Consider the following 12,520-nt stretch of genomic DNA (forward strand, 5'->3'; position numbering starts at 1 on the left):
GGCTGAGATGTAGATGTAGGCCGCCCCTCAGGGAGATCCCTTCGAGCGCCACCCTGATGGACAGCTCAGGCATCAAATCCCAGCCCCTACATAGGTGAACATACCCTTCCCCTTCCGCCGCCCTCCGACCCCTTTAAAAGAACAGCTCATTGCCACCATTAAACGAGTCTTAGCGCTGACTGGCTCCTGGACTGTCTGTCCTCCGTAGAGAGGGGGGCTGGTGGCAGTCTGTAAGCCCTTTTACCCTCTTCCTGGACCCATCTGCATGGGGTGTGCTATCCCGTCTCTCCTGCAGGACAGGAGAGCGTGGGAGGCTAAAAACCCCTGGCACTATTTTTTCTGACATTTTGTAAGTGACAACTTCTAATGAAATAATTTACCTGGGCAAATGGGTGTTGTTTTATAAGCCTCAGGTCTTCTGTCTTTTAGGGATAATAAAAAGATTGGCAATTTTAATTAAAGTGCCTAGGGGAAGAACTAAGTTACTCTGATGGGAATATATATATATATATATATATATATATATATATATATATAATCTTGTGTTAGAATATCACATCAAAAATATGGCTCTCTTCTTGCCTTGGTAGTGAGGGCTGATATCATTACTTTCCCAAAGCCAATTAGTTTTCTAAAAGGCTGTATAGATTCAGGTTCAGTTCAATAGAAAGAGAATAGATGTTTTGCTGGATGTATTCTATCAGATAATCATGGCTACAAGTAAACTGGACCAGGAGAAAAAAATGTAAGCTTCCATCTGGTTCAGAGTTAAAGTTAAATATGCTTCACCATAACTTCCACCTGATCCTTGGTTATTGGTTGGGTTTTTTTGTTGTTTGTTTGTTTTCCCTTGCTGGGTCTGGGGCTCTGGGCCTGGGTTTTGTCCTTGAGCTCTTTTGGCTCAAGGCTAGCACTCTACCACTTGAGCTACAGCACCACTTCTAGCTTTTTGTGTGTGTGATTAATTGGAGATAAAAGTCTGTTTGAAGTCTGGCGCCGGTGGCTCACCCCTCTAATCCTATGCTACTCAGGAGCCAGAGATCTGAGGATTGCGGTTCAAAGCCAGCCCAGGCAGACCCTGAGACTCTTAATGCCAATTAAACACTCGAAAACTGGAAGTGGTTCTGTGACTCAAAAGCTAGAGTATTATTAGCGTTGAGCTGAAGAACTCAGTGACAGCACCCAGGCCCAGAGTTCAAGTCCCACGACCGAACACCCCTACCCCCCCAAAAAAAAAAAAAATCTGAGGTACTTTCCTGCCCAGGCTAGCAATCTCAGAATTTAGCTTCCTGAGTAGCTAGGATTAAAGGTGTGAACCACAGGTAACCAACTTCAGCTGTATTTTGGACATAGCAGACTCATACTTCCCTCACAAATTCTTCCAATTTGTTTTTATTTAGGACATAAGCTAAACTGCGAACAATGGAACTTCCAAACACAGATGTTTAAATGAGATAAAATGTTATTTGTCACCTGGATTGTCATGCACACACACAGAAGTAGGGCTTCTTGGATCTGGTTGATATGACTGAATCATGTAGTCTAGGCAAGTCCTCCTCAGTACACCGTGATTTCTGAATTTTTGTTTGTCCTCCACAAAGCTCATATGATGGGAAGGTAGTTTTATGTATTAGGTTGACACTATTACATAGCTAATAACATAAACAATGAAGAGTAATAAAAGCAGAATAACAAAACTTGCTCCTTTTAAATAAATGCTTATTTCACTTAAAGTAGGCTATCATCAATGCAATTTTCTATCAGGTTTGGCTTTCCAAAGGTCTCATATTATTATCTTTTATTGGAGTCATATATAAGTCTATATAAAGATCTTATATGTAGCTAAGCACTTCATGAGGTCAGATTTATTAAAAAAAAGTCATCTCAAACATGAAAGTTCAAAAGTGAATAGTGTTTGTACTCATGATATGAATCTCAGCTGGGGATCTATCATAGCGATCTGCCATCAGAAAGACATAAGAGGAAAAACTATCTTCACCCTTTCTCAAGGAGGATACTCCCTGACTTTGCACATATAAATTTGGCTTCTGTTTAATTAGCCTGAGAGAACTAAAACATCCTTACCTATCAATACGAGAGTAGTATTATGTGTATAGATGTAAATGAAAATAAAAACTCAGTCATTTTAAGGAGGAAAGGTAGAATAAAATTTGAAAGGTAAAGCGATATGTAACATACCAATAATAATTTCCTCACTTGAGTGTCTTATTAGTGGATTCTCTGAAGACATTCTGTGGTAGACTTCTTCTGGCAGTGAGCTGTATTACAATATGGCCAAGTGAATCACAATCTTACTCCCCTGTTTAGAAATGCTTTGACTGCTACTCTACATATAGACATGACAAACCAGAATAAATGAATTCACAGTATCCCGAGGTGAGTCCTCTTTAAGCGGAATTAATTAATTAGATAAGTGAGACATTCTCACATTTAAAAATACACTCCAAGTTAAATTACAGATTGTTACCAAGAATGTATCTGTAAATACCACTTCTGATAGACTAAAAATGGTACAGCAAATTCACTTTTAAAGAATAATTTAAGAATAGTTTCTGTTGGCCATATTCCCATTGTTACATAGTCTTGTTAGGAAGCATAGGATCACCAAATATAGATTTCATATTGTAGAAGGAAAATATTGTTCATTCTGACCAAGAGTTATTAACTGAATGATTAAATCCTTGAGGATTTAGATATTGTATGATATTATAACATAAAAACCCCTCAAATTAACACCCAAAATTACATACTGTATTTCCTTGCAAACTGTTTTGGTATCTCAAAATGTACTCTAAATAGTAATACCATTAAAGTTGCCCCCCCAAAAAAAACCCCACAAAAACTCTCACATAGAAATTCACTTAAAAATTATTTAAACTGTCTCCCCAGGGTCTTAGAAAAACAGTAGAGCACATGGTTCTTCAGATTCATTAAAACAGAACTTGAAGCCTTGGAAAACCACCCTCTTCTTCCTCCTCCTCATCTTCCTCCTAAAACTATCAACATTCAGATAGTTACTATTGGAAAAGCATTTGTTTTTCATCTTTTATCTGGATGATGAAGCTATGAGAGGCATTTCTGGCTGCAGATTCTGAAACTATGATATGGTGTAAGAAAATGCAACCACTGCTAAGTAAGGAGAGTAAGGGTCTTTTTCCTACTTAGAAAAGACAAATGAAACTCTTTCCTATATTCTTAAAGTAAATGTGTATTTGGCATTCTATATATTCACATTTGTTTGACGTGTGCAACCTGAACTCAGTTAGCAAAAACAGAAAGTAGTCTTCTGGAAGCATTTAATGGTTCCATGAATATTTATTTTTCTTCCATCTAACTCGAGCAAAATACAAATTGTACAGTATAGTACAGACAAATTCTGTATCACGGAGTTACAGAGCCATGTATGCTCAAAGAAACACTTTGTTGTGTTCCCTGCAGCTTGTCAGCACATGATGTGATAAGTATCATGTCTTACAACCAGTGAAAATAATACCACAGTCAATATGTGCAAAAATATATCAATATAGAGTAAGCACAAACAGAAAACATTCAACTTAAAATAAAAGCCCAAATCCATAGATATCCTCAACATAAAATAAACATACTCGATTAAATAAGCCTGAATCAAATGCAGCAATTGTTTGCCTGAAGAAAGCAAGCATGTCATTTAGAAGCTAACCCAATGTGATACTCTGCTATGAGGCAAAAACAAAAAAAAAATGGGATTAGGGAAGCATTCTCTTAGGACTCAATTATCTGTAAGCTAATACTTGTCTTAACCTATTTGGCAGGCTAAAGATGTCACAGGCAATATTCATTTTCAAGGACAACACTTGCTGTGTTTGTTTCATGCTTACCAGTAACTCTCATGATGATTTATTTTATTGTACAAATCTTACAAATGTTCATGATCACAATGAAGATTTACAAAACCCATTGTTCTATAGTGACTCTCAAATACTTAGTAAAAATAGTCTAACAATTTAACTAATTCTGCAAACTAAACAAAGCAAAAAACTATATGCATCTCTATACACATATGGGATGCCACTTACAGAACAAAGACTTTCTCTTCCCTTAATAAATTTATTAGTGTTTCTATTTTTAATCCCTGTTTTACCAAGTTAAGAGGTTCTCACTGAAATATTCAGCAATTAGCATGAGAGGAAGAGAGGGTAATGTAGAGCATTAGGCATGGAAAAGACCTCCTAAATCATGAAGTAAACTCTTGTGAAACTCTTATCTTACTAATGACCAGGATTCTGTTACTAATAAACAGGAGTCTGGGTGAGACAGTGATGAAAGAAGATGTGAGCCTCTAGAACTCACTCTGCTCACAGGTCCTCTCCTTGAGCAGAAAGCACAGGAGAGCCAGGAGAAGCAGGGAGCTGACTAGATGGAGGTGTGATTCTTCATGCAGTGGGTTTTAAAGAACAGGATAAGACTTCTCTTCCTCACTGAGGTCATTTATGGAGGACCATGGTGAAATATTTAATGCCTTGAGTCATGCAGAGGGCTGATATGTACCTGCCTGAGCTGAAGACAGAAGAATGCCTGATTCAACTGTATACAGTTTTCTTCATTTTTCTAAGGAGCTTCTGATTTTGACTTCTAACCTCAGACAGAACAAAGGCCTAATAATGCTCAGGGGTTTCAAATTCTCAAAAGATAGAGCAACACTGATTAATTGGTTTGTACTTTGAAAGGCCAATCGACACTTTTCTTGAAGCATGTAGTATGCTTATGGTCCATGTTTTGTGTGTGAGACCAGACAGTGAGAGGGCATCTGAGAAAATGAAAGAGGTAGGAAATTTATCCTTGGAAAAACAGCTAACAAAATATGACATCGAATATAGACACATATAATTTAGTTCTCAATTTGGAGTTTGTCTCTTTTTTCTTTTGTTCTTTCCTTCTTCTTTCCTTCCCTTCTCTTCCATCTCTCTTTGTCTTCCTGTTTCTGCCATTCTCTTTATTTTCTGGCATACTATATGAACTTATGGCCTTGTGTTTGCTTTATAGGCTCTATACTACCTGAGCCATGCCCCACATTTTTGTATTTCTTATAAATCATATACTACCTTTGAGTAAGATTAATTTTTTCACATCCTTTTTAGTATTTTAAATAATATTCTAATTGTCTGGTCAATACTAATCTTGATTTAGTCAAACAGTTTTGCTTGTGTACTTAACTTGTAAGCCTCATAGCATATTAAGATGTTTTTAGCAGCCCTATCACTTCCATATCAAGCATGTAATTCACAACAATATTGTCATCATCATGAAGGGTTTATATATGTGTTGATTAAAATAATAACTACTAATGCCATATCTGCCTTGCTTCTGTCTTTTAAAATTGAACATAGGAGATATCCCTTCATTTTCTTTTCATACATTGATGGAAGAATATTTTCAGAAAACTGCATGACTGGTTTAGTTTCTCAAGGAGTATTTCAACGTAAATTTTGGTAAGGAATCTATGGTGTGTGAATGGTTTTGCAAATTAGGCACCATTTTTAAAACTAATATGATTTTTTATTATTACAATGAACATTATTGACCACCAGTGGACCTAGGGAAAATAGCAAGTAGATTTTTTCAGAGAAAGTCAAACTTGTATGCATATGTTTATTAGAGCTTCAGAAGTTGGGGCATATCTGAGTAAACATTTTGTACTTATTTGAAATATTTTCCTTAATTAATTTTAGAATGAAATTATAAGTCATTATAAGTTTTCAACATTCTACCTTAATTATATAGCTCATAAGGTAACTTTGAAAATAAATAGTTAAGTTTACCATAGAAGAAGTAAATATTTATAACTTGTTTGTATGTGTGGTCCTCCTGCTTTTACTTTTTATCTCAACAAAATTTCTCAGAAATCTATATTTTAGAAATGCAACTGCTAACTGTTTAAAATATAAAGACGACTTCAAGATATAAACATTATTAAAAGTACCAACATTGGATAATATTTGTAAGGAAAAAAGGTAAAATGCTTCAAAAATCTCAGTAGTAAAATGAACTCATGAAAAATGTCTTCTTGTTTGCTGAAACAAAACTGAAAATTTTGGTATCTGAGAGCAAAATGCCTAATATTTTTGCAATAAATAAAGCATACTTCCAAAATATCTTTTAGATCTCAGGTAAGATCCTTTCAAAAGCTTAAACTTTTAAGTCTTAATAGCATTTCAGGCCTGCAATATCTCTATATTTGACATATAAAGTCAAAATTATTAACATTATCTTTGCCTCCAGCCATGATACAAATATAAATACTTGTATATTTTAGTTTTCTTTTTTCTGAAAATGAACTAGATAGATCTACTTACAATATGCTTTCAAATCTTGCCCAGACTGCTCACTGGATGAAAAAAAGAAACACGGGACAACATATGACCACAAGAGGGCAGAATAAAACTTTAGTTCTAATTTTATGGGCAAGTCAAGCTTTGACATTCATTGTTATCTTTCTGAGAAAGTTATCTTGACTTCCTTCCACACTGAAGTGAAATGTGAAGGGCAGGTTAACGGTATGTAGCCGAAACATAACCTAGGTGTTTTGGTAAATAATTTGTGAAGAGCACAGACCTGACATTGACCACATTTCCCTTTCATGGTTTACAGCAACCACAAACACACCTGCTACTTAAAATACTAGTCTTAGACATTGAAACAATAATTAACAAGTACAGAAAAGTCAGAGGAAAATGTTAATATATCTGATATTCTGCATATTTTATACCATCCTGGAAATGAAAAGTTCAGAAAGATTAAAACATACAGATTCATATTTTCCATGATTCTGAAATTCCCTTATTTTTCTTCAATGTTCTAATATTTTTGCAAAGCTAAAGTAATAATTTCCTTGGAAATGCACCTCATACACAAAACTACAGCTATGCCACTGTTCATGATAAATGTAAGATGAAGCTATTCAATTATGAATTTGTTTAGAAAGTAGTTAATATTCGGAGAGTTTCCTCAAGTCAGATGAGTTTGCAGAATAACTTATCGCAACAACTTTACAGTCATTTCTGTATGAAAGCAATGGAAAGAAGTTGGCTGCTTTGTAGTTATTTTCCTGTTGTTGTTGTTGTTTAAGTTTTCATTGTATTTTTTTTTCCCCAGAGCAGGCAGTTGGTTTTGCCCCATCAGGAATCCAGCACATGCCTGGGCAGGCGATAGTGCTCGGCTCTGGAGCGCAGCTTCTTCTCCTGTGGGTTGGCATACTTCCACTTCGAAGGTGACATTTTGAGCTTTTTCCTCTTCTTATCTGAGCACCATACTTTCTCACAGTACTCCTCCACCCTCTGGAAGTTGCTATAACCGATCAGCTGCAAGAATTCTTTGTACCATGGTTTTGTTCCTTGCGGGCTGCTACTGTGGGCAGGACACGGCATCCGGTGTGGCCCGTCCTCCTCATAGTCCTTATTAAACATCTCCTCCACTCGCTCCTCTTCCACTACTTCCAGGGTGATTTTACGGATAGTATGGACAAAGCTATGCTCTACTGTCTGGCAAAAATAGGTCCCAGCATCAGATTTGCGTATTCTTAGAAAGAGCAAACCCAGGTCCATTTTAACCACTCTATCATCTGTCTTAACCTGTAAAAAAAAAAAAAAAAAGAAAAGGTGGAAATGACACTGGAGTATTATACAAAAGAAATGACAGTAAAGTAATAAAACAGCGATCTATAACTCTTCTCTCACCTATCTGGATTTTTTTTCTTTTGATATCATGATATCATGAAAGTCATCCATTCACATATTCAAGGTAAGGAAATCAATTGTGTATGTCATGAATTTATTTCCATGATTACACGGGAGCCATTTTAACATGGACTTGAGGTCATCTCATCGGTCATCTAAAAGGGCTAGGTGAGATAATTTTCTCCTAATGAATTCAATATAATCACTCAAAAGATGAAATAAAGTTTGCCACATTTATTTATTTATTTATTTATTTATTTATTTATTTATTTATTTATTTATTTATTTATTTTATTTATTTTTTTTTTTGCCAGTCCTGGGCCTTGGACTCAGGGCCTGAGCACTGTCCCTGGCTTCTTCCCGCTCAAGGCTAGCACTCTGCCACTTGAGCCACAGCGCCGCTTCTGGCCGTTTTCTGTATATGTGGTGCTGAGGAATCGAACCTAGGGCCTCGTGTATCCGAGGCAGGCACTCTCGCCACTAGGCTATATCCCCAGCCCCACATTTATTTTTTTTAACTTCTGGCTTTGGAAGTATGGAGTACATATTCCCACATATGTTTTATCCAATGCCCAATGTATGATACTGTAACCTCTCTGTACGTCAGTTTGATAATAAAAATTTGAGAAAAAAAAAAAAAGAATAAAGGCTAAGAAATGCAAAAAAAAAAAACAAAACATATGTTTTATAGTTAAGACCAAATAGTTAAGACCAATGCTTCTACAATAATCTCTGTCTTTCAGATAGGCACCAGTGGTTCACATCTGTAATCCTCACTAGTCAGTAGGCTGAGATCGGAGGATCGCAGTTCAAAGCCAGCCTCAGCAGGAAAATCCGTGAGACTCTTATCTCCAATTAACCATTAGAAAGTTGGAAGTGGCACTGTGGCTTATGTACTAGAGTGCTAGCCTTGAGTTGAAGAGTTCAGGTGCAACACCCAGCCACCCAGTCCTCTACCCCCTCCCCTCCCCCCAAAAAAGAATCTCTGTCTTTCAATGTCTCTATTTACCAGAAAGAACATATCAATTAGTTAACTCTATAGTATTCCTGATATTTCTACAAGACTATCCATAATTAGAGAATAAAAAAGTAAACAAATTAAATACAAATTTGACTACAGACCTTATAGTTTAATAAATGTCAAATGTTAACATTCATTCAGTTCTCAAATGCCTTTTTTATTTTACTTTTTTACATAATAACTTATGCCCTTCATATCTAGAAAGTGATCATTATAATTCAGGAAAAAAAAAAGCACAATCAGGCTTTCAATGAGCAGGTCTTATAGTACCACCAGTAGATACAATGAGTTCACATTCTGGTATTAGGCACACTTTGATTCAAATACTGGCATCACCATTTAATAACTATTTGTAAGGTATCATAAAAGTGGAAATACAGTAACTTAAGGGTTGATGTAGAGGTTAAGTGAAAGTTAATTGGCAAAAATAGTTTGTATGGCGCTATCCATGGCACTTCTACATAGAATGGAAATATGTATTTCTGTATATGTTCTAGCTATAAAGAAATTTATATATGACAATATCAAACCTATGGAGGTGAAAAGTCTAGCCACTGGGCGATAGAGGCCAGGAAGGACCACAGCCAGTTTGTCCCCACGGTAAAGCCTTGATCACACTGGCAAGGTTGAAGATTCACTGAAAACTGGTCAATTAAATTAATTTCTACATAGCCAAGAAAAACAGGATACTTTGCGTAGGGAGAAATGACATTCTTCTTATTGGTGCTATTTTTAAACAATGAGGCTTCCTAATGGCATTTTTTTCAACCATGTAGGTAAGTTATACAAAAGGTTCAGAGTGACGTAGTTGAGATAAAGAGGCTCCTTAAGGCCTTCAGTAGTAGCTTCTTATGACTCACAGGACTACACTCCCATGGGATGAATATAGAAGCCATGTACTCCAAAGGTTCTCCAGTGAGGAAGCTGAGAGACCTTCACCCTGAGCCATTATCCCTGCATAAGAACAATTTGGTCTACTGATATTCTGTAGTGAGAATATTCTCCTCTAGCCCTGGGGAACTGATTCTTTGAGGTACACGACCCATTCTCAGCTTGGTTCCCCACCTTTCAAGCAACTTCCTTCTCCACCACCAGCCTTGTCCATAAATTTAGTGGCTGCTGTAGCGTGTGACCACGCAATACTTCTGATGACATTAACTCTACAGCATAACTTCCAATGTGTTTACATGGTGGCTAAACATTGCATGTGTCTTCATTCTCCTCTTTATTGCAATTTATTTGCTACTTCAGATTCACCATCCCCTTTAAGGCACAATCTCCATTCTTACTGATCTCATCTTGTATTTCCATCCATCTGTTGATAAACTAGTTTCTTTATTTCCTAAAAATGTGTATCATATGCCTCCATAAATAATCTAGTATTTTCCTACTAATTAAAATTTTTGAGTTATATGATCCTTTACTATCTATAATTGTCTTTATACTCAAACTGTCCCTGACCTGCTAACTTGCTGAGTTCTGACATCATTCATTACTGTCCCAGTACCCTCAACTGTTGATTATTTATACTTCTCACATCTAACACATCACAAATTTTTATCAAGGCTTCATCAATGCTGACTCAGAAAAGTATCAGTCCTCATCATTATTTTTACCCCAAGGCTAGATTCATGATTGTTTCTTGGTCCTTGTCTTATAAAAGATTCACTCAGATCTTCCTTCTCTCTGTTCTTTCTGTCATGCCCAGCTTGGTTATTTTTAGGATCTCTGCTCTTATTTCTTCCTAGAGGGACTTTCTCCAGATGACTACTTCTCATCCTGAACAACTGAAGTGTCAGCTTGTCAAACAGGCTCCTTCATATCTTGCAAACATGTCTTCCTTCCCTTATTATCATCATTTCACCTGTTAACCTTTAGATTAGGGCATGATACATTAATGCAAATATCTAGCTATATCCTTCCAATTAACTTTTATGGCTACTTTTCTCTCTTACCAGTCTTTCAGTCTCATTTTCTTTTCTCTGTTACTTGCTCATATCTCTATTGCTTGTACAAATATAACATTTGCTCAGTTAACCAGACTTTGCCTTACTAATCCTCAAACAGCTCCTCAATGTAGCATTTCTGGAGATTAATGATCATTCTATAATAAACTCCAAATACGTTTATTATCACAAAAATGCAAATAAGTTAACAATCTGTGTTTGGGGTTACATGAAGATTAGCCTCAGTGTTGCTATTTGTATTATCAATTCTATATCATTTCCAAAGTCTTATTTTTTCTCAGATGCTGAAAAGAAAGATAGATTTAATTTTAATAGTGCATTCCATTCAAATGGAAACCAAGCAGTATCTCTGTATTAATAGACATAAAAATTGTTAACATTACTTAAAGGAAGTGTTGAGAAGGTTAAGTCAAATGCTATAGAAGCAAAAGTTTACACACACACACACACACACACACACACACACACACGACCATATAAGGTTCATATGGATAAATATTTCAGTAAAGGCAAAGTCACATATTAAAGGAAAATTTTGATTACTTGACTCTTATTTTGTGTATTTCTTTTGAGTTCACATTTGAAGAAATCTATAAGCATACAAAAGCATGCACTGTTTCATTCATGTGAAATTTAGTATTTTCATATTCATCTCCATTGTGTGTATGTGTGAGCATGTGTGTCATGTGTGTGTATATGTGTGTCATAGTGGGGGTATCATATTAGTCTTCCAAGAAGACATTGTACTTTTTTTTGTAGTTAAATTTTTATTGTCAAACTGAGGTACAGAGATGTTACACTTTCATACTTTAGGCATTGGATACGTTTCTTGTACTGTTTGTTACCTCCTCCCTCATCTCCCCTTCCCCCTCCCCCTGACCCTTTCCCTCCCATGAGTTGTTCAAATCATTTAAACCATACAGTTTTGCTAGTATTGCTTTTGTAGTCGTTTGTCTTTTTTACCCTGTGTCTCTCGATTTTGGTATTCCCTTTCTATTTCCTAGTTCTAATACCAGTATACATGGTTTCCAATGTACTCAGATAAGATATACAGATAGTGTAGGTACAACCATAGGAAGGGGATACAAGAGGATCATTAATAATAGAAGCTACGGTTTCATATCGCATGTTGAAAGTAATTACAACAGTGATATGACAGTCATTTCCATAACATGGAGTTCATTTCACTTAGTATCATCTTATGTGTTCATAAGGGCTATTGGGCTGTTGTGATCCTCTGCTGTGACTAGCCTAAACCTGTGCTAATTATTCCCTATGAGGGAGACCATAAAGTCCAGGTTTCTTTGGGTCTGGCTCACTTCACTTAGTATAATTTTCCCCAAGTCCTTCCATTTCCTTACAAATGGGGCAATGTCATTCTTTCTGATAGAGGCACAAAATTCCATTGTGTATATGTACCACATTTTCCTGATCCATTCGTCTACTGAGTGGCATCTGGGTTAGTTCCAAATTCTAGCTATGACAAATTGTGCTGCAATGAACATTGTTGTGCTGGTGACTTTAGTGTGTTCTTGTTTGTGGTCTTTTGGGTAGACGTCCAAAAGTGGGGCTGCTGGGTCATAGGGTAGCTCTATGTTTAGCCTTCTGAGGAATCTCAATACCGCTTTCCAGAGTGGCTGAACCAGTTTACATTCCCACCAACAAACATAAAATATCTAGGAATAACCTTAACCAAAGAAGTGAAAGATCTCTATGCTGAGAACTTTAAAAACATGAAAAATGAAATTAAGGCAGAACTAAGGAAATGGAAAAACCTCCCATGCTCCTGGGTTGGGAAG

At 36.3% G+C, this 12,520-nt stretch overlaps 1 protein-coding gene across 2 annotated transcripts in view; it reads right to left on the reverse strand.

The window, feature by feature from the left end:
* Window positions 1-1,536: 1,536 nt before the first annotated feature.
* Window positions 1,537-12,520, reverse strand: part of Sema3e (semaphorin 3E) — a 204,485-nt gene continuing 193,501 nt past the window's right edge. Inside the window, exons 17-18 of one of the 2 annotated variants that reach the window (XR_007210076.1) lie at window positions 6,902-7,628; window positions 1,537-3,666 (exon numbers count right to left, since the gene is read on the reverse strand). Coding sequence is in view for 1 of the 2 variants with exons in the window: in XM_048339921.1 (XP_048195878.1) it covers window positions 7,176-7,628 (453 nt within the window). In the remaining variant the exon portion in view is untranslated. Of the gene's footprint in view, window positions 3,667-5,653; window positions 7,629-12,520 lie in introns of those variants that run through there. The other variant, XM_048339921.1, reaches the window with a different exon arrangement.

This window comes from Perognathus longimembris, chromosome 2 (assembly GCF_023159225.1).
Source record: "Perognathus longimembris pacificus isolate PPM17 chromosome 2, ASM2315922v1, whole genome shotgun sequence".
NCBI classification, from domain to species: Eukaryota; Metazoa; Chordata; class Mammalia; order Rodentia; family Heteromyidae; genus Perognathus; species Perognathus longimembris.